This window comes from Myxocyprinus asiaticus, chromosome 15 (assembly GCF_019703515.2).
Source record: "Myxocyprinus asiaticus isolate MX2 ecotype Aquarium Trade chromosome 15, UBuf_Myxa_2, whole genome shotgun sequence".
NCBI lineage: Eukaryota > Metazoa > Chordata > Actinopteri > Cypriniformes > Catostomidae > Myxocyprinus > Myxocyprinus asiaticus.
The window spans coordinates 7,136,426-7,161,751 of NC_059358.1; the positions used below are offsets into that span (position 1 = coordinate 7,136,426).

General features: G+C 36.6%; 1 protein-coding gene and 1 long non-coding RNA gene across 6 annotated transcripts in view; one reads left to right on the plus strand and one right to left on the minus strand.

The window, feature by feature from the left end:
* LOC127453104 (ral guanine nucleotide dissociation stimulator-like 2) overlaps window positions 1–25,326 on the plus strand; it is a 48,620-nt gene that overhangs the window by 976 nt on the left and 22,318 nt on the right. For 3 of the 5 annotated variants that reach the window (XR_007899364.1, XM_051719210.1, XM_051719213.1), the window contains exons 2-10: window positions 2–167; window positions 18,920–18,967; window positions 19,343–19,420; window positions 19,501–19,667; window positions 20,655–20,708; window positions 20,805–20,998; window positions 21,179–21,288; window positions 22,485–22,700; window positions 22,785–22,888. Coding sequence is in view for 4 of the 5 variants with exons in the window: in XM_051719210.1 (XP_051575170.1) it covers window positions 9–167; window positions 18,920–18,967; window positions 19,343–19,420; window positions 19,501–19,667; window positions 20,655–20,708; window positions 20,805–20,998; window positions 21,179–21,288; window positions 22,485–22,700; window positions 22,785–22,888 (1,130 nt within the window). In the remaining variant the exon portion in view is untranslated. Of the gene's footprint in view, window position 1; window positions 168–15,143; window positions 15,695–18,919; window positions 18,968–19,342; window positions 19,421–19,500; window positions 19,668–20,654; window positions 20,709–20,804; window positions 20,999–21,178; window positions 21,289–22,484; window positions 22,701–22,784; window positions 22,889–25,326 lie in introns of those variants that run through there. The other 2 variants (XM_051719211.1, XM_051719212.1) reach the window with 2 other exon arrangements.
* Window positions 6,418–25,326, minus strand: part of LOC127453256 (uncharacterized) — a 29,601-nt gene continuing 10,692 nt past the window's right edge. Inside the window, exons 2-3 of the long non-coding RNA XR_007899386.1 lie at window positions 22,757–22,870; window positions 6,418–7,596 (exon numbers count right to left, since the gene is read on the minus strand). This is a non-coding gene — a long non-coding RNA (uncharacterized LOC127453256). The remainder of the gene's footprint in view (window positions 7,597–22,756; window positions 22,871–25,326) is intronic.

The following is a 25,326-nucleotide window of genomic DNA, read 5'->3' on the forward strand; positions in this document are numbered from 1 at the left end:
GTGTCATCATGCTCCCCCGTAGTATGAAAACATCTGGTGTAGAGCTGCCTGGTGTGGGTTCGAGAGATGTGCCCCTTATTGGATATCGGCCCCTACAGCCAGGGGCCGACGCCCCTTCTGATCAGCTGTGGAAGGTGAATGAAAACAGGGGGGCGGATCCCACACAGGTCAGACAATGATGACATCAGAACAGCATTACATAACAATTGTTCTGATAGGATTATTGACATTTTCTTTTCTAGCCCCAGCGTCGGAAATGAACTGGAACGGATTTTCAGATGCATTTTTACCTTTATGTGACCATATAAAAACACACTGTGTTATTCATGTATGTTAAATACTTACATTTCTCAATACGAACAATCATGATGTGTACCTAAATAAAATCAACAACAAATACAAAATTAGCTGTTAATAATGCACGTTTTCACAACACAATAAACACTCAGCTAGAATTCATTTTAAAGTATTGTCCATCCTCTATGTTGTATTACACAGCTTTCTACTGTATACGGTCAAAAACCATTTCATTTTATCTGCACATTCAACAACACTCGCCTTTTGGACACCTGATAGCTCTATCTGATAGCTACATGTATCCATAGAGACACTAAACCCATAACTACAGTAGATGTGCCCAGAATAGAACATTATGAAATATTTTTGACATTACAGATTAAAAAAAATTAGGGGCATTTAGCCCCCACATCTGAAATATATGGAATGTCACTTTCAGTCCTATTTCTGACCCTGAATACTTTAAACAATAACTACAGGACATTTCAACAAAAATGTCATTTAGAAAGATAATTCTTAGGCCTTGTCTTGTTCATTTGGTTTCTCCAAGCTGGTCTCTTAATCATGTTAATGTACCCCATTAAATGCTATCTTATAACATAAAAATAAATAAATAAATACTATAGTGCTATAATATATATATATATATATATATATATATATATATATATATATATATATATATATATATATATATATATATATACACACATAATATTTACTATGATTTATTCATTAAATAATCAACTACATTTACAAGCTTATTATAACCATACTAAAACTGCAGGTACAGTTCCTTGGTTCTCATTGAGTGGAGAGGTTATTCCAATGTTAGTTTAAAGATGCTCTTTTACTGTACATTACTACTAACTGGTAATATCAAGAGGCTAAACTGAAAGTTAAAGGGATAGTTCACCCAAAAATGAAAATTCTCTCATCATTTACTCACCCTCATGATATCCCAGGTGTGTATGACTTTCTTCTTCACCAGAACACATTTAAAGAAAAATAGAAAAATATCTCAGCTCAGTAGGTCCTTAAAATGCAAGTGGATGGCGATTTCTCTTTTGAATCTCCAAATGTCACAGACAGTCAGCATAAACGTCATCCATACGACTGCAACGGATAAATGAATGTCTTTTAAAGTGACACGACTGCTTTCGGTGCGAAAAATATAAATATTTAGGTACTACTCTAAATCATGCTTCCATTCTATAGCAGTATGCGTGTGTGAGTATAATCGCATTAGCATTTGAAACATGCGAGAACTGAGGCAAGTGAGTCACAGCCGGAAGGGCAGCGCTGTTTACAAGTGAGGAGGAGGAACGCTGTACAGTAGCTTGGTTGGTTTTGGTTTAGATATGTATTTATCTGTTTCTTATTCACAGTGGTGCATTTGTGTGCTCATCCTGGATGTCTCAACCGAATGGAGTATGTGAGATTATGTCTGTATCATGGCAACGCGAATACATCACACGAGAGACCGCTTGTACTCCACCCTCTGGTGAAGTCTAATGGAAGCGATGGTTTATAGTTAAAAAGTACCTAAATATTTATATTTTTTACGCACCAAAAATGATTGTGTTGCTTTAGAAGATATCGTATCGATGATGTTTATGCTGGCTGTCTGTGATTTTCTGCAGCTTCAAAAGAGAAATCTCCATTCACTTGTATTTTAAGGACCTACTGAGCTGAGATATTTTTCTATTTTTCTTCAAATGTGTTCTGGTGAAGAAGAAAGTCATACACGCCTGGGATTTCATGAGGGTGAGTAAATAATGAGATAATTTTGGAGTGAACTATCCCTTTAATACAATTTAGGGTGTGTTCACACTTGTAGTTCGGTTCTCTTGGTTCTCTTGGTCCGGACCAAAAAAGAAAATGATACATTTAGTCCTGGTTCGCTTAGCGTTCACACTGGCATTTTTAACACCGAACCTAAAGATACGAAACCAAAGGCATCAGGAAAAAGTCACAACCTGATTGGACAGCTTTTATGACGTATATTTTGCGATGGAACTTTCGAACATCCAAAACAATGCTGGCTGCTGGGCGAAATGCGCTCGTTAGATTTATATGTATATATGGTGGTATTTTTTTACCAGCTGAGAACAAACGAAGAGCTAATAAAATGTGTAAAGGAGTCAAAACAGCACCAGGAATTCCTCCGTTGCACACACAAATGAAGATATGCTGCAAGGATGGCTGACGGCGGTTCCGACATCTGTACCGAACTGTAATGGGCAACATAGCTCCTATGATGAGAAGAACCAGGTGTGCTTGAGGTCAGTATAAGGCAAATTACTTCCTGTGTTTGGTCCGTTTAGACATCTTTGGTCCATGTTACGTTCATATATCAGTCGAATGCACCAGAGTTCATTTGGAAGCGGACCGAGACCCACTATTCAGGCGGTCTCGGTCTGCATGTTTGGTGCACACCAAGGTTCGGACGGTAACGTTCACAATTGTTCAAATGAACCGCACTAACAGAGCAATCGCACCAGAGTTCATTTTAATCGAACCAAACCTGCCAAGTGTGAACACACCCTTAAATACACATCCGGTGCTTTCCGTTTGACCTGGTTTGTGTTTGTTTTAGAGTTAACAGTTGTGTTTTAGACATTCTGTGGGGTGGTGAGTTTCTTATCAGCCTGAAGCAAAGTTTCTGTTTGTGACCCCACCTGGTATTCTCTCATGCTGTGTGTTTATATACCATCAGCTGCTGCTGGCGGCCTTGAGATTACATGTCACAGTAGATTACTTACATGGTTAGTGTCACCTTAAACTCAAAGGAGCTTTCAAGTGGGGCATGACAGCTTATTACATTGGACTAAGGGTTGTCACAATACCAACATTTCAGTAGTTGATAATACCAATGAAATTTCACGATTCCAATTTAAATACGATACCAGTCGATACCACAGCAAGGATAATATACTTGATATATATTTAACAAACCGCTATATTTAAAAGTTTAAATATTACATGAAAGTGATAGTATTATATTTTTATAAACTAAATACAATTGACAGTATTACATTTTTAAATATAAATAAAACAATTTAAATAATTGTATAAAAATTTATATAATATATGTATTACAGTTATTTAAACAGTTCAGTAAGTAATAAAGTACAAAGAAACTTGACAAGCAATAGAACAAATGAAATTAATTCGGTCGATACCGATCCAATACCAGTGTTGTTTTTTTTTATTTAATCAGTTTAGAATGTCTATACCTCACTGTGTGGAACTGATTGGGGGTACTCTTTTATATGGAAAGGAACACAAACCTCTAACTACACATTATTTCATTATTAAATAGAGAAAACAAAAACGATTACATTAAAAATGTGCAGCCTATTAAGAAAAACGTTATTTTTGAATAGTCTTCAGTAGAAAAGAAGCCATGTCTCTTTACATATTTTTTCAACTTGTGTCTGGATTCAGACCTCTGTTTTTGTTTTGTTCACTTTAGTTGTAATAGGATATCAGTCCACTTTTCAATCACAGTTATTTTTGTGGAACCCAGTCAACTTAAATATTATAATTTATTATAAAAATAATCAATATATGTATATATTTTTTAAACATTATTATATTATATATAATAATGATAAAAAAAATAACAATAATAATATTTGTATTATTGTTGTTGTTTTATTATTAATAATAACAATACTTACAACACTAAAAATAATAATAAATATTATAATTTTATTACACAGTAGTAATGTATTTCAGTCGTAAATTCTTAACTTTAAAACTTTGGAGCTTTTATTTTGACACTTCAGGAAGATGGTTTTTTGAAATTCACTAAGCTATGCTATGTCTTTAAGAGACTTTTGCCAGTTTTGGAGCTTGAAGGTAACGACCATGATTAACTCACAGTATCAGATTTGAATCGGGCTTGTCGGACCGACACCCGATCTGGTTAAAAACGTCAGTACTGGAGCCGATACCGATCCAGGTATCAGATCGGTGCATCCCTACTTCTTCATTGACAAAATTAACTTTTAGAATATACATGATTTAAAAAGTTATTTTCTGGGCAAACTGACCAAAAATATTGATGACTATTGTTGCACTAACAAGCGTATCCAAATTTGTGTCTAATAAAATGCTCTATTAAATGCTAAAATGGCTAAAAAAAAAAAAAAATAATAAATAAAAAAAAAAGGAAAAGCCCTTTAAAATGTCTCGCCCCAGCTTCCCATTTCAATATGTAATACGTCAAACCATTTCATGGGGTCTTTGATTCTTGTGACAACATCCTGAGTATTGACTAGAAGTGGCAACACCAAGGTTTGACTCATGCAACACTTGGGTTGCCTGGTCTAAAAAGAGAAGCCCCACTGGCTCTAACAGTTCACTTCAGTAACTTCCCTCCTGTTCAGGTCACATGACCAGCTCTGAGGCATTTGGTAAATAATGCAAGAAAAGTCCACTATGAAACACACTGGCTCTTTTGTTGGGACTCGCTCAGATGACACAAAAGCAAGGCCAGAGGAGACGCAGAATGAAACTAGATCCCCCCTCTTTTGATTCTTTAATGAGAGTGGCAGGATGCATATGTGTAGGTCAAAACATGTTCGCAGTCATCACAGTGCAACTTCCTAATGTGCAAGGGTGTAAAGATAGAAAGAGAGAGAGAGAGAGGGAGGGAGGGAGCTAGGAGTGGATAATTGTTTAACTTAAAACAACCTCTGCTGACCTAGTTTTTCTACAGAGTAGTGGTATTACCGTTAATGAAATCTAAAATGGCAGCTGAATGAAAACATTTTCGTTAAGTCAAGTGAAATATAAATTAAAATCTAACATGATTGGAAATCAATCTGGTCTTGTAGAATCACAATACCATACCTACATTTTTGCAAAATGATTTCTACACAGCTCGTTGTACATATCACAGCAACTTCCTGGTAAAATGAACACTAGAGGTGCTTCAACAACAATGACATTTATTTACTTTCTCACAAATAATGTGTAAAACTGCAAATTATCAGTTCATATACTTTTATCAATTCATTCAATACTTTTCTGTTCATAAACACTTACTCGCGCTGCAAAGTTCTGAAGAGCACACGTGTCGACTTGTGAGACGAAAGTGTCATAGAATAACCACAAAATTACGTGGTTGCTTCAGCAACTGTGTTTTTCTCACATTTGCTTTGTATGACACTTTCGGTTTGGTTTAGGTTTAAGGTAGGGAGGGAGGTTTTGTTGATTTAAACAAAACCAGGTTTTGACCTTAAAATCTGTTTGGGAGAAAATGTAACTCGCTTTTAGCACCACTCAGTGGACATTTCACCTCGGAACTGCCACGATACGTGTAAGGAACTACTTATTATCATTTTACAAAAAGATGAGTTCAGGCTGGGAAAAACTAAAACTGAACTAAAATACATTTTCATGACTTCAAAACGAACTAAAATAAGATAGAAATGGCAAAAAACAAATTATAGTTCAGTTAATTTTGTATGTTATTAAATAATCATTTATTTGATAAAATGTGAAAACTTCAAAACTTGCCTTATTTAATCATGAAAATGCTACTAAGTAGCGATAACACTAGATGGCCCTAAGAAATTTAACAGCGTTAAACATATTTAAATCATATCTGTTAACACATTAACTGATTTTTTGTGAAATCTATTAACTGGCATTGACTTGGCCCAACTGAAAATCGCGGTTAACGTGTTATGTAATCCAGCCATAAAACGTACAATTATCAAGAGAAAACAAAACTAAATATAAAGGAACAAATTGAAAATAAAAATAAAATGTAAATAAAAACTAAACTTTCAAACTATAACAACCCTGTACTGTATACATGGCCGTAACCAGCTATGAGGTCACCGAGGTCCGGACTATATACAACTGAGCAACACGCGACTCCAATTTTTTAATTGCCTTACGTCAGTTCATTTCAGACAAATTCACAATACAGTGCAGTGCACTGAATCTTTAGCTCAGTATTTATTCAAAAAGTTTTTCATATCATTAATCGGCTGTAAATTACTGTTGAAAGGTCCAGAGCGATGCTAAAGCAGCACATACACGGCGCTGTCACGTGGCACCTGTTACTTTCCTTAGCGCTGGTTACGATGGACCAATCATAGTTATTTATATAAACTACTGCGGCGGGATTCCATCCACATGGACAAATCATTGCAATTATAATATTTTTATTAGAAATTACTATCCAGTGTAAAAATGTCTCCAAATAGATATAAATAAAAACATCCTGAGATTTGAATGCGGATTAATAGGGGATTCGGTTTTCTGAGCCGTCAAGCGCCCCCTGGAGGAAGAAAGTTTTGTGTCTCAAAGATAATAGTTTTGCAATTTCAGTTAGTTCCAGCAACAGGATGACTTTAGAAAACATGTAAAATAGCATATGAGTCAAGTCATTTTTATTTGTATAGCACTTTTCACAACACATCATTTCAAAGCAGCTTTACAGAAAATCATGCTTTAACAGAGAGTGAAACTGTAATATCTATAAAGTCATTCATTGAGTGTAGTTTGATTAAATATGATTGTAAATGGTGTATAAAAATTAAATAAATAATAATTGTATTTAGAACCCATGTGAGCAAGCTGTAGGCAACTGTGGCAAGCAGCACAAAACTCCATAAGATGTTGGTTAATGGAGAAAAATAACCTTGGGAGAAACCAGGCTCACTGTGGGGGCCAGTTCCCCTCTGGCTAAACAACATGAATATAATGCCAATATTAGTTATTTGTGTGCAGTGCAGGTCATGGTATAAGGTTAGTAAACTAAGTAAGTGTTAAGGTCCAGTGTTTAAACAAATATTTTGTATGAAATGTAAGTTTAATGACTAATATCATTGAAGTCCATCCTGGATTAACTGCAGAAGTTCACAGATGCATTGTCCTTTGTTAGTTGGCTGATGAAGGCTTTTGTTGGCAATTAAATGATAGTCTATGTATTCCATTTCAAGAGTGTAGTCCATCAATAAACAAAGGTGATGCAGGCAGAGATCAATGAGGTGCATTGCAGTTCAACCGGCAGGTCATTTCGGTGAGGTTCGTTGGGGTCCATCCTAAGTCAAAGGTTCCGGCAGTGGCATATGAAGTATTCAATATCTTACAGTTGGAGTTGGCGTCAGTTCATCCTCTGAAGTCCATCGTAAAGGATCGAAGTGATGTCTGGTTGCACCGGCTGCATTTAGTCGTCATCACTCAGAGACACATAGCAGTGGAGTCCGACACCAAGCAGGAGCAGATCAGGCCAGCTCTGGTAACTTCTGGATATGAATCCCGAGGTTGAGACTTGGAAACAAATAGAATAATATTAGCGTAGATGTCATTAAAATGTATGCAGATTTATAGATCACGATAGATGTTTCTGGTTCTGGCAAACCTAACTAAAGCAGCCTAATTGTTAGATGATGGATAAATTAGGTGTATGCCTGGCTAAATAGATGAGTCTTTAGTCTAGACTTAAACTAGAGTCACTGAAGAAAAAAAACCTCATATCTTCTATAAGAAAACTCTATATCCTCATGCTTAGGGGCACTAAGGATTTTTAATCTGGCCCTGATGATCATCATGATATTATCTGAAACGTTCAAAAACAGTAGCACACTAACCTAGTAAACCATCTGTAGTACAGACTACAGTATGAAATATGTAAAATATGTGAACACTGGCAATGTTGAAGGCCATGTAGCTGATGTTTCACATTGGTAAAAACATGATTGTAATTTTGGTACAATTCTTGGCACCCCACCCCAGACCTCACTAATTTTCAAACCCTTGTTGGAGGAAAAGTGGCTAATTGTTTAGCTAAAAACAACCTCTGCTGACCCAGTTGGTCTACAGAACACTCATTATGTCCCCAGAATGATTCGCTGTGGGCCACATGCAGTGCCGTGTGTCAGCAGCTTCGTTAATACAGAAACCACTGTGGGAAAGCAGCGGCACTGCATCGACCGAATCTCTACATCAGGGCCAAAATGATTGACTGATTTCCATTAAGCACCATTGTGATTGTCACAGTTGGACGAGCTTGCATCAGTCATTGAGGCCGTTCAGTAACGGTCATGGTGTAATTTCGATTGGCAGGGAAAGAGGAAAAGTTGCAGTAAAAGATTAGGATGTAAGAAGGGGGAAGAGAAGGACGTGAAAGAAGCTATTCATGGAGGGATCAAAACAATAGCTCTCTGTAAATAGCTCCCTTGTGATGTATTTACGATGCATTTCAATGAGAACACAGTCGGCAAGGACATATCAGGTTTTTATGGTTTGGGAGCTAGCCGTACAAGTCTGAAAGGGGTAGAGAAGATAGCAAACACACAGGTAGTATAACAAGATGTATTTGTTTTTACCCTTGTTCTAATGAATCTAGATGAGGGAGTGCGTGCCTATGGTTAGTCATTAGCATAATTCACACCTAAACTATCTCCATATACAGTATAAGGGCTTTCCACTGAACCTCAACTATTTTGCCATTTATTTCATACGGAAATCTAATATATGGCAATGTAAAACCCAAAATGTGTAAAACCCATATAATCTGTATGTTTATGTATGGTTTTCACTGATATATATATATATATATATATATATATATATATATAAAAAAGTCACATTCAATACTTGTACATGAATGCAACATAAAAATACTACAAAAATGGTGGAATTTGAATATGCACATAATTTAATCCCAAATATATTAACAATAATTTTATAAATACTGTAGGTGTTTTTTGTTTTGTTTTTTAACTTCAGGCAGTTTTAGCACTGTGCATTTTTAGAAAGTAAATTGTGTTTAATAGAATCATGTGGTGGAAATAGCGCTGATGGAAATTACATTTTCGAAATAAAATGTCCAACTCCTTTGTCTTGCTAAGACTAATTGAATAATTTGACAAGATTACAGCTTGATTGGAAATTACTCCCGATAAAAATACTCAACAAGTGATATTTACCTTGATTTTCACTCTTTCTTTAGATTATAATAGTTTAAAACATGTAATAATTTGTATTTTTATAAAGGATTTTCATAGTTTAACATTGAAAGTCTGGGTCTGGGACAAGGCTAAAACAATAAAATCTATACACAATGATGAAGGCCTGGTAATAGGTTTCAAATCAGTTGTAATGAGTTTTTTTTTCTTTTTGATGAAAATCGACCCCCTGAGACATGAAATGCCCTGAAGTTGAAAGAACACCCATATATGTATATGGCCATATAATACATTTCTTTATGGGCTCACTTCACAAACGTATGCTAACGCCACCAGGAGTCTGTAGTTTTCGCATAGGCTATGTTTGGTTTGGTTTGAAATGTTAGCCTAAATTTAGAAACATTTAAGTGCAAACTTATGGATTAATCATTAAGCATAAAATCATTCACACACAGATTTTACACAAATATGTGTGCATGCTCGGTTAGTGAATTTGCCCCATTGTCTTGGCGTCTTGTTGTTCACCCTCCCCTGAAGCTAACACATGTGAATATTGAGGCTAAAAAGAGAGAAGGGCAGTATGACATGACAGCATGTCCTGTTTCCGGTGTTTGTCCACAGTCATTGTGCACTTCCTGTTGAATGAGAAAAAAAAACATGGAAACCCAAAGACATGCACTCACAGCCTGTTTAACCTGAAGGTGAAATGCAAAGTTTCCAAAAGTTCTCAAGAGTGAGTGTGAATTTCACAACGCTATACCAACAGCTAAAAGCATCTGTGTGTAAATGATGTGAATTTAAGGTTAATTCCAGACCTGACTCATGTGCTTAATGTGTTACCTAACAACAAAGATATAAAAATGACTCAGTATAGCAGTGCATTTTGTAGATGGTAAATTGTGGTGATTGTGTTGATTGCTAACACCCTGTCTTTGCATCATGTCAACAGTAATAGAACCCCAATATAATCAATGATGCTGTCTACACTGGAAGCGTCTATTGCTGCGCGTCTATCGCGCCAACACAATAAACGGGTGTCCCATTCCATTTTGTGCTGCATGCACTGGCGCTACTATTTGGACTAAAAAATGTAAATATCTATTTGTTTATTAAGAATGGGAATCATAAAAAATGTAACAACTCTTAACAATTCTGTTACATTAACAATTTAGTACTTTTGAGAAAGAAACACTTGGAAATTAGAAATGCAGTTCTTATTGGATTTTCTGCACTCGGCAGCCTGTTACCAAACAATTAGATGATTTCATATTTTAATAGTACAGATTCTTGCAAAAAGGTGCTTACACACTTTTTAATTACGATATTTTACTAATTAATATTTTTTGAATTAATTAATAAATAATTAATTGAAATCCTTTTTTTTTTTAAATACCACTAATTACAACAAAACTCATAATGTGTATCTTTAACTAAACATTGTCATATCAACAACCATCCATTAATTACTCTTATATAAGTTTCACTATCCTCAGTACACATAACACAGCAACAATTCAGTTCAATACGTTTTTTTATCCACTAAAACAACCGGCTGATAAGAGTCATTCATCCCCGAAGTAGCGCTGTATGTTGTTCAGTGTAGATTCCAAAGGACCGACTCATAAGAGTCATTTGTTTGGGAATTGGGCTACACCGATTGCACTGTATGTTGTGTGCTGTAGATTCAAAAGAATCGATTCATTCGGAATCAGACTAAACTGGTCGCATTGTATAGATTCCAAATAATCGACTCATGGGAGTCATTCATTCAGGAATCAGACTACACTTGGTTGCGCTGTATATTTTGCTCTGTAGATTCACAAAAGTCATTCATTCAGGAATCAGACCACACTGGTCATGCTGTACGTTTTACACTGCTGATTCAAATGAATCGGCTCATAAGAGTCATTTGTTCATGAATCACAGTACACTGGTTGTGCTGTATGTTTTGTGCTAAAGATTAAAATGAACCGGCTCAAAAGAGTCATTTGTTCGAGAATCAGGCTACACTGGTTGTGCTGTAGATTAAAATGAATCGGCTCATAAGAGTCGTTTGTTCGTGAATCACAGTACACTGGTTGTGCATATGTTTCGTGCTAAAGTTTCAAATGAATCAGCTCATAAGAGTAAATTGTACGGGAATTGTGCTACACTGGTTGCGCTGTATGTTTTGCACTGTAGATTCAAAAGAATTGACTCGGAGTCATTCGTTTGGGAATCGCGCTACACTGGTCACGCAGTATGTTTTGCACTGCTGATTCAATAGCGGTGTTGCAGTGTCACTGAGTGGCAGTGCAGGAAACACTGTCACAGTATTTTCGCATGCGGTCCAATCCGCATTGGTGAAAGAATGAACTTTCAAAAAAACATTAACAGGACCAAAATTCATGAAAATAATTCAGGGTTTATATATATATATATATATATATATATATATATATATATATATATATATATATATATTTTTTTTTTTTTTTTTTTTTTTAATGAATCACTCCCAACCCTGTTGTTTATATAGCAAATTAAATTTGGATGGAGACAGCTTGTCAGTTTCAACTGCATGTGTTTGAAGCACAACTTTCTTGAATCAATATAAACGTGAAATCAAAGGGTATTTCACCCAATGAACAGCACAAACACTGATAGAAATTCAATTCCCTTGTAGGAAAGACAGACTCAAGGGGTTTGTTTTGGCCCAGTTTCAGTTCTGCATAGACTACTGTAAATTTGTGTCTGTGGCTCACGTTTGGCTTCGGTTCTCAGAGTCAGCAATTGTTTTTTTACATTCTGAAACACAGCTCAGCTGTTTCATAATATATAAATAACAGAAACAGGTTTTATTCGGCATGGTTAGCACACTTTGGACTCAAGGCTAGCTGCGAAACATGTAACCAAAGCCGAAACACCTGCACTGCCTGTCGCCATCTTTGTGTCAATATGTGCTTTATGTCGAGTATCCCTTTTAGATAAACAGGTGTTGCCCCTTGAATTACTAGCAGACATTTTTCCATGTCATACATTGCTTTTAACAAGATATCTTTTAAGATTAGCAATAAAATTATGGGTGTTTTAAATAGAAACATGTCAAGTTGTAGATTTGACAGAAAGGTGTTGAGGTTGGCATTCTTGAAATTGTATACCAATACAATTGTGTGTATTCATTTACTCTCACTTCATTCAGCGCTTTGAACTCAGCCAAACAGGTTTATCAGCATTAGTCAACAAATAAAAGGGTGAAATCTCATGAGAACATGTACTGATCACATTTCACCCCAAAATCAAAAGATAAAATAAGAACTTATATTTGCATAAACAAAATGAAGCATATTTTAGGACTGTTAAGATATATTATTTGCATTTTGACATTAATTTCTTGACAATTCAAGCACTTCAACAATTCAAGAATTCCCATTATTCTCAACAGTGACTGACATCAGATCCTATTTACTGTAATACTCTAAATTGTACTCTACCATTTAAATAGAGGTTTTTTTTTTCCACATTTGAAACCTGGAAATATCAGGGAATTTGAAAATTGTGAAGTCCAGTCCTGGAAAAGTCATGGATCTTTTTTTTTTTTTAACAAAAAATATTCTATTTGTTAACATTAGTAAATGCATTAGGTTTCATAAACAATTTCTTTATACAGCATTTACTAATCTTGGTTTATGTTAATTTATGAAAATACAATTGTTCATAGTTTGTTAGTTCATAACGCATGAACTAATGTTAATGTATACGACTTTTAATCTTAAAATGTATTGGTATACAAGATGTTAAAATTAACCAAGAGTCATTAACCAAAAGTCCTGTAAATTGATTGTTTATTGTTAGTTCATTCTAACTAATGTAGTTTACCAATATTAATGAATACAACCTTACTGTAAAGTGTTATCAAATTTGTATAGTGAATATAAATTTTTTTCTAGTAATGCTATGCTGTAAAATATTTCATCTGGTACTCACGCTTTCCATTTCTCACTGCTGGTTCAAATGAATCAGCTCATAAGAGTAATTTGTTCAGGAATCATGCTACACTGGTTGCGCTGTATGTTTCGCACTGTAGATTCAAAAGAACTGACTCGGAGTCATTCGTTTGGGAATTGCGCTACACTGGTCACGCAGTATGTTTTGTGCTGCTGATTCAATTGCAGTGTCACTGAGTGACAGTGCAGGAAACACTGTCACAGTATTTTAGATAGTTTTTTGTTGATGAATTGCTTCATAAATCATCTAAGCGATTAATTCAAGTAAGTTTTTTTGTAATCACAAATGACTGTAAAAGTTATTGAAAAATAATGGAACTTTGTTGGTCAAAAAGTGTGGGAACCTTGATTACAGTAAAAATTATTATTATTATTTAAAAATCAGCATAGGTTAAAGGCAGTACATCAAATACTAGCATGATGTATAAATAAACTATAAATAAAAGATACGTCCCTTTTTCAGGACACTGTATTTTAAAGATAATTTTGTAAAAATCCAATTTACTTTACAGATCTTTATTGTAAAGGGTTTAAACAATGTTTTCCATGCTTGTTCAATGAACCATAAACAATTAATGAACATGCACCTGTGGAACGGTCGTTAAGACACTAACAGCTTACAGACGGTAGGCAATTAAGGTCACAGTTATAAAAACTTAGGACACTAAAGAGATCTTTCTACTGACTCTGAAAAACACCAAAAGAAAGATGCCCAGGGTCCCTGCTCATCTGCGTGAACGTGCCTTAGGCATGCCGCATGGAGGCATGAGAACTGCAGATGTGGCCAGGGCAATAAATTGCAATGTCTGTACTGTGAGACACCTAAGACAGCTCTACAGGGAGACGGGAAGGACAACTGATCGTCCTTGCAGTGGCAGACCACGTGTAACAACACCTGCACAGGATCGGTACATCCGAATATCACAACTGTGGGACAGGTACAGGATGGCAACCACAACTGCCCGAGTTACACCAGGAACACACAATCCCTTCATGAGTGCTCAGACTTTCTGCAATAGGCTGAGAGAGGTTGGACTGAGGGCTTGTTAGCCTGTTGTAAGGTAGGTCCTTACCAGATATCACCGGCAACAACGTCACCTATGGGCACAAACCCACCTTCGCTGGACCAGACAGGACTGGCAAAAAGTGCTCTTCACTGACGAGTCGCGGTTTTGTCTCACCAGGGGTAATGGTCAGACTCGCGTTTATCGTCGAAGGAATGAGGGTAACACCGAGGCCTGTACTCTGGAGCGGGATCGATTTGGAAGTGGAAGTTCCATCATGGTCTGGGGCGGTGTGTCACAGCATCATCAGACTGAGTTTGTTGTCATTGCAGGCAATCTCAACGCTGTGCATTACAGGGAAGACATCCTCCTCTCTCATGTGGTACCCTTCCTGTAGGCTCATCCTGACATGACCCTCCAGCATGACAATGCCACCAGCCATACTGTTCGTACTGTGTGTGATTTCCTGCAAGACAGGAATGTCAGTGTTCTGCCATGACCAGCGAAGAGCCCAGATCTCAATCCCATTGAGCACATCTGGGACTTGTTGGATCAGAGGGTGAGGGCTAGGGCCATTCCCCCCAGAAATGTCCGGGAACTTGCAAGTCTCTTGGTGGAAGAGTGGGGTAACATCTCACAGCAAGAACTGGCAAATCTGGTGCAGTCCATGAGGAGGAGATGCACTGCAGTACTTAATGCAGCTGGTGGCCACACCAGATACTGACTGGTACTTTTGATTTTGACCCCCCCTTTGTTCAGGGATACAATATTCCATTTCTGTTAGTCACATGTCTGGAAACTGTTCAGTTTATGTCTTAGTTGTTGAATCTTTTTATGTTCATACAAATATTTACACATGTTAAGTTTGCTGAAAATAAAAGCAGTTGAAAGTGAGAGGACGTTTCTTTTTTTGCTGAGTTTACTTATAAATACAATATAAATGATACATCATAATTTTTGGGGCTGTACAGTAATGCAAATTAGATTGTATTTTTTGTGGTTAATTGTCATGAAAAAATATGTTACAATGCAAAATTCTACACGGTCCTAAAAATTGGCTTCATTTTCTGTTTTTCTTCTGATTTTGGGGCGAAATATGAGCCAGACAAATTCTTGACAGGTTTAACTATAAACAGGTGAAGTTGGGAGAGAGAGATCGAGTGAGACTCTGTGTGTGAATCTGTAACAGGAGTGCCTTTGTGACGTGTGTGTGTAGAGGGGGTTGGCCTAGTGACAACCTCAGGTGTGTTTGCACGGCTCAATAACAGAGTGTTAGATTTGAGTGGGGGTAGACAAATAGATTGAGATGCTTGCTGTATAAAATTTACACCCCTTAGAAAGCAGAGCAAAACTATAGGATCAAATTGAGCAGATGAAAAGGCCTGAAGGAGATGGTGTTTTCCAGCAAACTCTAAGGATTTCCAGGAAGTTAGCAGATCTCTGCCTGTCTGGACTCGTTGAATTGAAGGTAGCAATTTCTCCTTGAGATGTTTTTCGATTTTTGTGCAAACAGAAGATTGAATTACAACGTGCAAGTGAACTGCAACTGGTAATGTGTGAAGGTTTTGATTCAGTGAAGTTTATGGGTTATCTTAAGGCACCTATGCAATAACATAAATGACAATGTTAATGCTTAGACATTGTTCTTTCAGTTATGTTTCATTAAAGTATAAACTTTGTGTTAGATGTTTCTTCTAAAATTCCTGAGGAGAAATAAAAAAGGCACATGAGACAATTGTTGACATACAGTTCAAGTATAGAGCTATAAAATGATTGTGGATAGCAAAGCTCAGATAATTTGTTCTTGGAAGAATTTGATGAGAAATGTTGGAGTTCATATTGAAATCTGAGTTTGGATTGTAGATTTTAGTATCTTGGAAATCTGAGCACAGTTTGAGACATTGTTGAAATCCATTCTAAAACTGTAGCATCAGTCAAACGGAAAGCATGTGGAAGTTTTAGATGCTTACTAATAACCATGTCACAGTTTGTCAGTGGGTTTGTTTTGGGCCACGAAGTGCAGCTTGTTGTCTCGTGTATTTTTCACGTAAGAAAATCTCTGACAAACGAGTTGAGAATCAAACACATTTTGATACATCGAGCTGAGGCTTTGCATTAAGTGATTTCGCTAACACACTACAGTTGAAGTCAGAAGTTTACGTACACTTAGGCTGAAGTCATTAAAACTCATTTTTTAACCACTACACAGATTTCATTTTAGCAAACTATAGTTTTGGCAAGTCGTTTAGGACATCCACTTTGTGCATAAGTAATTTTTCCAACAATTGTTTACAGACAGATTGTTTCACTTTTAATTGACTATAACACAGTTCCAGTGGGTCAGAAGTTTACTTACACTAAGTTAACTGTGCCTTTAAGCAGCTTGGAAAATTCCAGAAAATTATGTCAAGCCTTTAGACAATTAGCTTCTGATAGGCTAATTGGCTAATTGGAGTCAATTGGAGGTGTACCTGTGGATGTATTTTAAGGCCTACCTTCAAACTCAGTGCCTCTTTGCTTGACATCATGGAGAAAAAAAAAAAAAAAAAAAATTGTGGACCTCCACATGTCTGGTTCATCCATCGTACCGCTCAGGAAGGAGACTCATTATGTCTCCTAGAGATGAACGTAGTTTGGTGCGAAAAGTGCAAATCAATCCCAGAACAACAGCAAAGGACCTTGTGAAGATGCTGGAGGAAACAGGTAGACAAGTATCTATATCCACAGTAAAACAAGCTGCTCAGCAAACAAGAAGCCACTGCTCCAAAGCTGCCATAAAAAAAGCCAGACCACAGTTTGCAAGTACACATGGGGATAAAGATCTTACTTTTTGGAGAAATGTCCTTTGGTATGATGAAACAAAAATTGAACTGTTTGGCCATAAATACCATCGTTATGTTTGGAGGAAAAAGGGTGAGGCTTGCAAGCCGAAGAACACCATCCCAACCGTGAAGCATGGGGTGGCAGCATCATGTTGTGGAGGTGCTTTGCTGCAGGAGGGACTGGTGCATTTCACAAAATGAAGAAGGAAAATTATGTGGATATATTGAAGCAACATCTCAAGACATCAGCCAGGAAGTTAAAGTTTGGTCGTAAATGAGTCTTCCAAATGCACAATGACCCCAAGCATACCTCCAAATTTGTAGCAAAATAGCTTCTGGAAAACAAAGTCAAGGTATTGGAGTGGCCATCACAAAGCCCTGACCTCAATCCGATAGAAAATTTGTGGGCAGAACTGGGAAACCTGACTCAGTTACACCAGTTCTGTCTGGAGGAATGGGCCAAAATTCCAGCAACTTATTGTGAGAACCTTGTTACCCAAAATGTTTGATCAAAGTTAAACAATTTAAAGGCAATGCTAACAAATACTAACAAAGTGTACATAAACTTCTGACCCACTGGGAATGTGATGAAGGAAATAAAAGCTGAAATAAATAATTCTCTCTACTATTATTCTGACATTTCACATTCTTAAAATAAAGTAGTGATCGTAACTGACCTAAGACAGGGAATGTTTTCTATGATTAAATGTCAGGAATTGTGAAAATCTGCGTATAAATGTATTTGGCTAAGGTGTATGTAAACTTCTGACTTCAACTTGTATGTTTCTGTTGGAGATAACATGTAAATGTGATGCCTTATCTGAGTGCACTTTAAATGTCAAACCCAACACAATTGCCACTGTGCATGCTCACCTCACTTTAAATGCAGCCATTGCTTGGAAAGAAATGGGGTCTATCCAGTATTATATTGGCCAGGCTGATTAATCAGCCAATATTTCGCCATTTTGAGATTATCTGTACATAACCGTGGCTGATTGGCATCAGTCATTAACATTTTTTTATAGTTGAACCACTACTTCAGATATGCTTTATGTTTTATATAAAAGTTTACAGGTGAAGTATGTCATTTCAGGCATCACCAAAGAGAACTGCAGAATTAATGATTGTTTTCAAACACGTTTCCTGAATACGCCTCCCATCTTCCATGGGTTGAACGAAAACAGATAGTCCCGCTATCTGTTGGTTAAGCTAATGTTGTTGTGTCAGGCAGGTCAAGATGCTCAAACAAACAGAGAAATGTTTTGAGAGTACCACAGAGCCACAGTGTTTATACTTTTCAGGGAAATCGACTGACAAAACTGTCTAAGCAATTAATTAATACAATTTTTTTTTTCTTATCCCCATCTAGTAATCACAAATGACTGTAAAAGTTATTGAAAAATAACTCCTTTTTTAAAATCATTTAATTAATTAATTGCTCAGACAATTTATGTCAGTCAATTTCCCTGAAAAGTATAAACACTGTGGCTCTTTGGTACTTTCATAACATTGCTCAGTTTGTTTGAGCATTCCGACCTGCCTGAAACAACAAAGTTACTTTGCAGGGAAATCGACCGACAAATGACTTACTTAGTGTTGTCTATGCATATTAAACTGGAATATGAGAAATTATTAAGTTTTAACATTAAAAAAAATACACATTTCAGTTTTAATGGCAGTTCAAAGATCTGTGTTTAGAATTTTGGCCTTGTTCTGATCAGGGATTTTCAGTGCCTCGGGAGTTTATTCCAGTGCTTAATACAATGCTAATGAAATGCACTACATGTGTGCATAAATGCATTTGCAGTGTAACTTCCAGGGTTTACTTTCAAAATATATGACGTGTTGTCATTTTCTGTCTATTCTGATAGGGGGAGCCAACCCCAATGAAGACCACCTGGTATTGTCCACTAGACCTGGTAAGACTGGATCTTAAAGGGATAGTTCTAAAATGTTAATTCTGTCATCATTTGCTCACCCTCATGTTCTTCCAAATATGTATGACTTTCCATCTTACATATGGAACACAAAAGGAGACGATAGGCCAACTGTTAGCCTTCACTTTCATTGCATCTTTTTTCCGTTCAATGAAAGTGAACGGTGAAGTTAACATTCTGCCAAACATCTCCTTTTGTGTTTTACAGACAAAAGTATGAGTTTAGAACAACAATAAATGTGAGTCAGTAACGACAGAATTAATATTTTTGGCTGAACTAATCCCCGAGGCCTTATAAGAAGAGTGAGTCGCTTTGAATAAAGGTGTTGGCTAAAAGCTTTATCTCTCTCTGGTTCAGTCCTCTATGTCCGAACTGGAGGAAGACGGTATCATCTACACTGTCTTGGTGAAACATGGCCCTCCCACATGCCCGCAGGTAAAATGCATCTCTCTCGTTCTTTTGCTGCTATGTTTTCTGTAAGTTCTGTCCTCACGTCTTTGCCCCTGCCTTTACAGTCCACAGCAAACCGCTCCCAGAACGTCAAAGCAGGGACGGAGGAAAAGCTCGTCCTGCATCTTCTTCACTCCTTCTCCATGGGTGACTCCTCCTTCATTACCATCTTCCTCTCCACCTATCGCACCTTTACTTCCACCCAGAGAGTGCTGGACATCCTGATTGACAGGTAGTGTTCTTGTTAGGTGGTGTAAGGGCTTATTCACAACGAACATGTTTTTGCGCCATCCGTACTCTTTTTCGATTGTTTTTCTACGTAAAAATGTGCTAGACTAACATCTTTGGTGGTTTTTTTGGCGTTTTGCGCTGGAGCGCTATATTTTTTTTTAGATGCCGCGTCAAGAACGGCAACTTTTAAAAGCACATCACAAGACACCTGCTTTCTGTTAGGAGCAATTCACTCTGAACATATTTTTTCATCTGCTATTTTTTCAATTGTTTTCCCATGTAAATATGCACTTAAGAGAGGTGTCTTTTTTAGATGTTTTTAGATGGTGTGTCAGGTTTCTTCAACTTTTAAAATTGCATCTCAAGCTCTGCTTTCTATTCTATTCGTAGAAAAGCATCTTGTTTCTTTAGGGTAAGAACGCATTTGGTTTGATCAGCCTCTTGTATTCATTTAGCTGCGTCTGGATTTTTTTAGCACAAGAATGCCTTTGACTTGAACAGCCCCCTATATTCATCACGCTCTGTCTCGCTTTCCAGCACAATAATGTATTGGTTTGAACAGCCCCTTATATTTGTTGCATTGCATCTTGGTTTTTTAGATCAAAAATTAGTTCGCTTTAAATGGCTCCTTATATTCATTGCACCGCATCTAGATTTTTTTCAGCACGTGAATACCTTTGGTTTGAACAGCTCCTTACATTAATTGCACTCCATCTGACTTTTCAGCACAACAATGCATTTGGTTTGAACAGCAACTTATAGTCCCTATTGATTGCGCTGCATTTTGCCTTTTTAGCGCAATAATGTGTTAGGTTTGAAAAGCCCTTATATTAATTGCACTGTATCTAGCTTTTTTAGCACAACGTGTTCGGTTTGAACAGCCCCTTGTTCATGTTGATATGAGACCATTCTGCATTTAATTTTGTGATAATGACTAGCTGACTTTACATCATCTCTGACCAAATTTCCATCTGACTTTATTTTCTAGATTGGAAAATCCTCCTGGAGAGAGTAAAAGTAACACTCGTCAGACGTTCAACAAGTATGTTTTAAGAACACTGACGTTACACATTGAGTTAAATTAAATGATGAGTTGCCTGTTTTACCTATATTATGGAAGTTAATGTCTTCTGTTCAGGTCGGTGTGTACAGTGTTCAGCATGTGGTTGAGTGACTACCCCGAGGATTTCTGCTCTCTGAGCGATCCACCTTGCCTGTTGCGGTTGGCCCGGCTCCTTCCAACAGACACCCCAGGAGCTGAAATCAAAGGCCGCTTGCTGAGGATAGCTGAGGAGCTGAGTGAGAGAACGCTGCTGTCTGGCTCTCTTTCAGGTCAGGATATTCCAGAATTTTTGTCCCTTTGATAAAAGCATATAGCTGCTTTTGTGGCAGACAGTGGAGGCCTTTGTGTCACTTGCAACACTGCACATTAGACTACCCACTAGTCACCCATGCTGGATAGTGGAATAATAAAAGAGTTCTTGTGCATTTTTAAATATTCATCTCTTACAGATCCTATCAAAGATGTGACCTCCCCTCCTGATCCCTCTGAGTTTGATTCCACCAGCATCCTCGGATTTCCATCAAGTGTGATCGCAGAACAGCTCACCAGGATTGAGACAGTGAGTTGACACTGGAACAGACAGTGGCTTCAATGTACTCTAATGAACATCTGACCTGTCAATAACATTCTCCTAACCCTCCTATGGTCTTCGGTCATTTTTTACCAGAATCACTTTTGCTGGTTTAATAAAAATGTTTATGCTTTGTCTGAGCAGTACAAGCCTTGGTGACTTTTCCTCCACTTGCCATCTGAACATACCAAAAAAATTGGGTATGATTCAAAAAGTCTAAGTGGTCATAAAAAAAAAGTGACACCTTTTGTCTTCGCGGTCAAAATTGACCGACCATTGAAAATGAATGGGAAAAACACACACACACACACAAATGGATGAGACTAAAACAGACAGGATGCAGAACACATAACACACACACACAAACACAGAAATAAATGGGTGAGACTAACACAGCCAGAAAGGAGAACACAGAACATCACAACACTCATGCACACACACACAAAGAACAAAGATCAACCACAGAGTAACCACAGTGTATGAAAATATACCTTTTTCGATGTGGGGAAGTTTACACTTAGATGCAGGTGCCTCACCTTCCAGACAAAACACTGCATCTTTCTGTTATCGAAACAAAGACATTTTACCACAGCTCTAAGTACGTGGCCTCGTCAAGCCTTGCTCACAGTTCATTCTGTAGCAGCACCATGGCGAAACACTTAACTGTTCAGGAGACCCTGCAACCATCTACTGGCTATTATTGTCACAACATGATTTTCAAGTCATGTTATTTATATTTTGTTCACCAGAGGGCAGCAATCTGCCTCCAATATGTCACTTTCTCATATTTTCTTCATGTTTCAACTTACAGAACTGTACTAAACTGAATGAAAAATTAATTAGGCCTAAATCAATAAACAATAGGTCTACCATTGTGCACGAGTTGGTTTTTACTGTTCTAAAGTTTCATAAAGTTGCTTATTTGCATATGCAAATTAATGGTAAAATTAAAAGAAATACATGTAAATAAGATCAAAATAGCATAAAATCCCAGAAGAAGTGCATCATTTTATTGTTAATACTTTGGGGAAGAAGAAATTGTATCATTATCTTCAACATCAAAGAAAAAAAAAAAAGTTACACCTTTGCTCTTTCCGGTCAAAAATGACCGGGAGGACCAAAGATTGGGCTCATTTATGAACCCCATAGGAGGGTTAAATGAAATCCTTGTGCTTTTCCTTAAGGAGCTGTTTCTGAAGTTGGTGCCCCACCACTGTCTGGGCTCTCTTTGGTCTCAAAGAGATAAGAAGGGAAAGGAAGGAGCATGCTGGTCGGTCAGAGCCACTATTAAGCAGTTCAATCGTTTAGCTAACGCCGTCACAGCCTCGTGTGTGTGGAACACGGGTCTAAAGAGCCAACAGAGGGCACGACTGCTGGAGAAATGGATCAGTGTTGCAGAGGTCTGTGTAGTTTACACAGTCACAGATGATGTCATCAGACAGGTTAAGTGACTCACAGTTGACTGTGGTTTGTCTCCTGAACAGGCCTGCAGAACAAGGAAGAACTTCTCTTCACTGTATGCGATTCTATCAGCTCTGCAGAGTAACCCCATCCACAGACTCAGAAAGACCTGGCAGGATACAGACAGGTACTGACATTTTGTTTGAAAAACTGCTCTTTTATGCATTAAAGGAATATTCCAGGTTCAGTACAACTTAAGCTCATGGACATCAAGGCAGGCCGATATATTGAATGTTCCAAATATTTTCATGAATACTGGCATTACAAAATTGAGCAACATCATGAGTCTTGCACACTGCAAGTATAAGAGCATTAAGACAGAGTTGTTTTAAAAACAACAGCAAAAGAGACAACAGATTTGTTTATTTTCTGTGAATCAGTTCAAACCGTCCATTTCAGCTAAGTGCTGCTTACTAGTAAAAATGATAATTTTTTTTACTTCGTTATTTCGTAGTAAAAATGTTAATTTTAGATCGATTTAGATAGATTTTAGATATTTGGACATCGATTTTCAGTGAATTGAAAAGTAATTACAGAATGCGTAAAAGTGTTTCTTACTAGTTATAATCACATGATAAATATCTGAAATTAACATTGCTACTGAAAACCATATTTCAGATATCAAAAGTATTAGTATAATTCAGTTGTTGATATTAGGAATAGAGTTCGACCAATAGTGGATAATGCTGATAATAATAACTAAGGTGGTGGAAAATAGTTTTTAAAATTGATTTATAGAATGTTAAATTAATAAAATCCCAGATGCAATTTATTATGCAACCACACCCCTAAAAAATTAAGATTTGGTCAATAACGAAGAACTTTTAACTATAAACAAGCCCAAAATACACCATAGATTATTTTGAAGTGATGGAGACTTAGTCCTGTTAAAATGCTCATTATGTAATTATTTACCAAATGAAGTTTTTATAGCCTATTACTAGTAACTGCTGACAGGGCACGTTTTCACATCGTCGCATTGCTTATCTTTTCATGCTCTCGCTTCAATTTAGATCACTTGATTGTCTAATCAAAATAACAAAATATGCATTGAAGTAAGAATAAAAATATGAATATTTGTCAATGATGAATGATTTACATTTAATTTGGGTCTACCGCCAATCAGGAATATATATTTGTACTTGTAACTATTATTGAAATCATTATAATTTTTTACTAGTTTGAAGTACACGGAACAGATCATTGTGAAATTCTATTAGTGAAAAAGATGCAGTAACAGACATTGATAATTGTTTTTTATTAGTTGAAATTCCATTTTGATATCAAGAAAGGGCATTTTCGTGAGTAATATAATTTTTGATTGAAGAAATAATGTTTTTACTAGTGCAAACCTAATAAATGATATGAAATAATTTCACTAGTAATAGTGATCAAAATTGCTGATCAAAAATGATAAAAAATGTAATTAAAAAATATTTTAACAAAATGAGTAAAAATGAAAATGTAGATATCTATAATGTATATCCTGCACGTCATTAAATGTCTGCGATAGTTGCATGGCATTTTTCATGTATTAATAATATGCTTTAGAAAAATAAATGCAAAATGTTGCTTACTATGGATTGTTATATATTGGTGTGCAAAAATATTGAGGTATACTTTTTAAATACAAAGTCCAGCCCTAATGGACAGCATTTGTGACTTGCAGTCAATTACCACAGAAAATAATTTAAGTCCCCTAGTTTGTAAAAAACAAAGTAAAAACACATTTACAATAAATAACTTGGAATGGAAATATGTGTGGCAAGTTGTACAGCATCTCAAACAAACATTTACAATATGCAAACAGGGCTCCAGACTGCGACTAAAGTGGTCGCAAATGCGACCAAAAATAATTTAAATTCATATGTGGTTTCGTCAGATATCATCTTGTGAGTTATTGAATACATCTTTAGAACGCCACTGTGTCTCGTGCTGCTTTTCACCCTGTCTGTTGTGATGTGCTCGCAGCCACGTGTATGGAAGTAAATTAATGACTAAAGTCTTTGAAGACTTTGAAGAATGTTGAATTGCTCTAATCGAAAAAATAAATGCATTGTATTATCAGTGCTTTCATTTAAATGCATTGAATTTACAGTGCTTGCATTTTGGGAGGCTGAAATTTAACATTGTTGTATTTTTAAGCATTGAATATTTTGTTTGAAAACATTTCACAACTAATTTAATTATTAAAAATTCAACAATAAATATGCAACTTCCAATGTTCATTTCCAAAATATTCAGTTCATTTGAAAATCTAGATTTTTCGACAGGTAAAATTCAGCCCGTTCTATTTTGCTTAACAAAATTCGCTTCCTCAAAATCGCAGAGTGCCGATGCACAATCTCCAACTGATGCTATTAGTTCTCACCAGTAGGTGGTGCAGTGCATTCGGGTGTTGACTGCTGAAGACCAAAGCTACAGGTAGAGAGATCAGCCGTGTACGTTTTGATAGTTTGTTTTTCAAAACTGTTCATGGTAGAAAATAGATAAATATTTGATTTACACATGTGGGTGGGCATGAAATGCACCTTTCCACTGATTGGTCAACCCATGTCATCATCA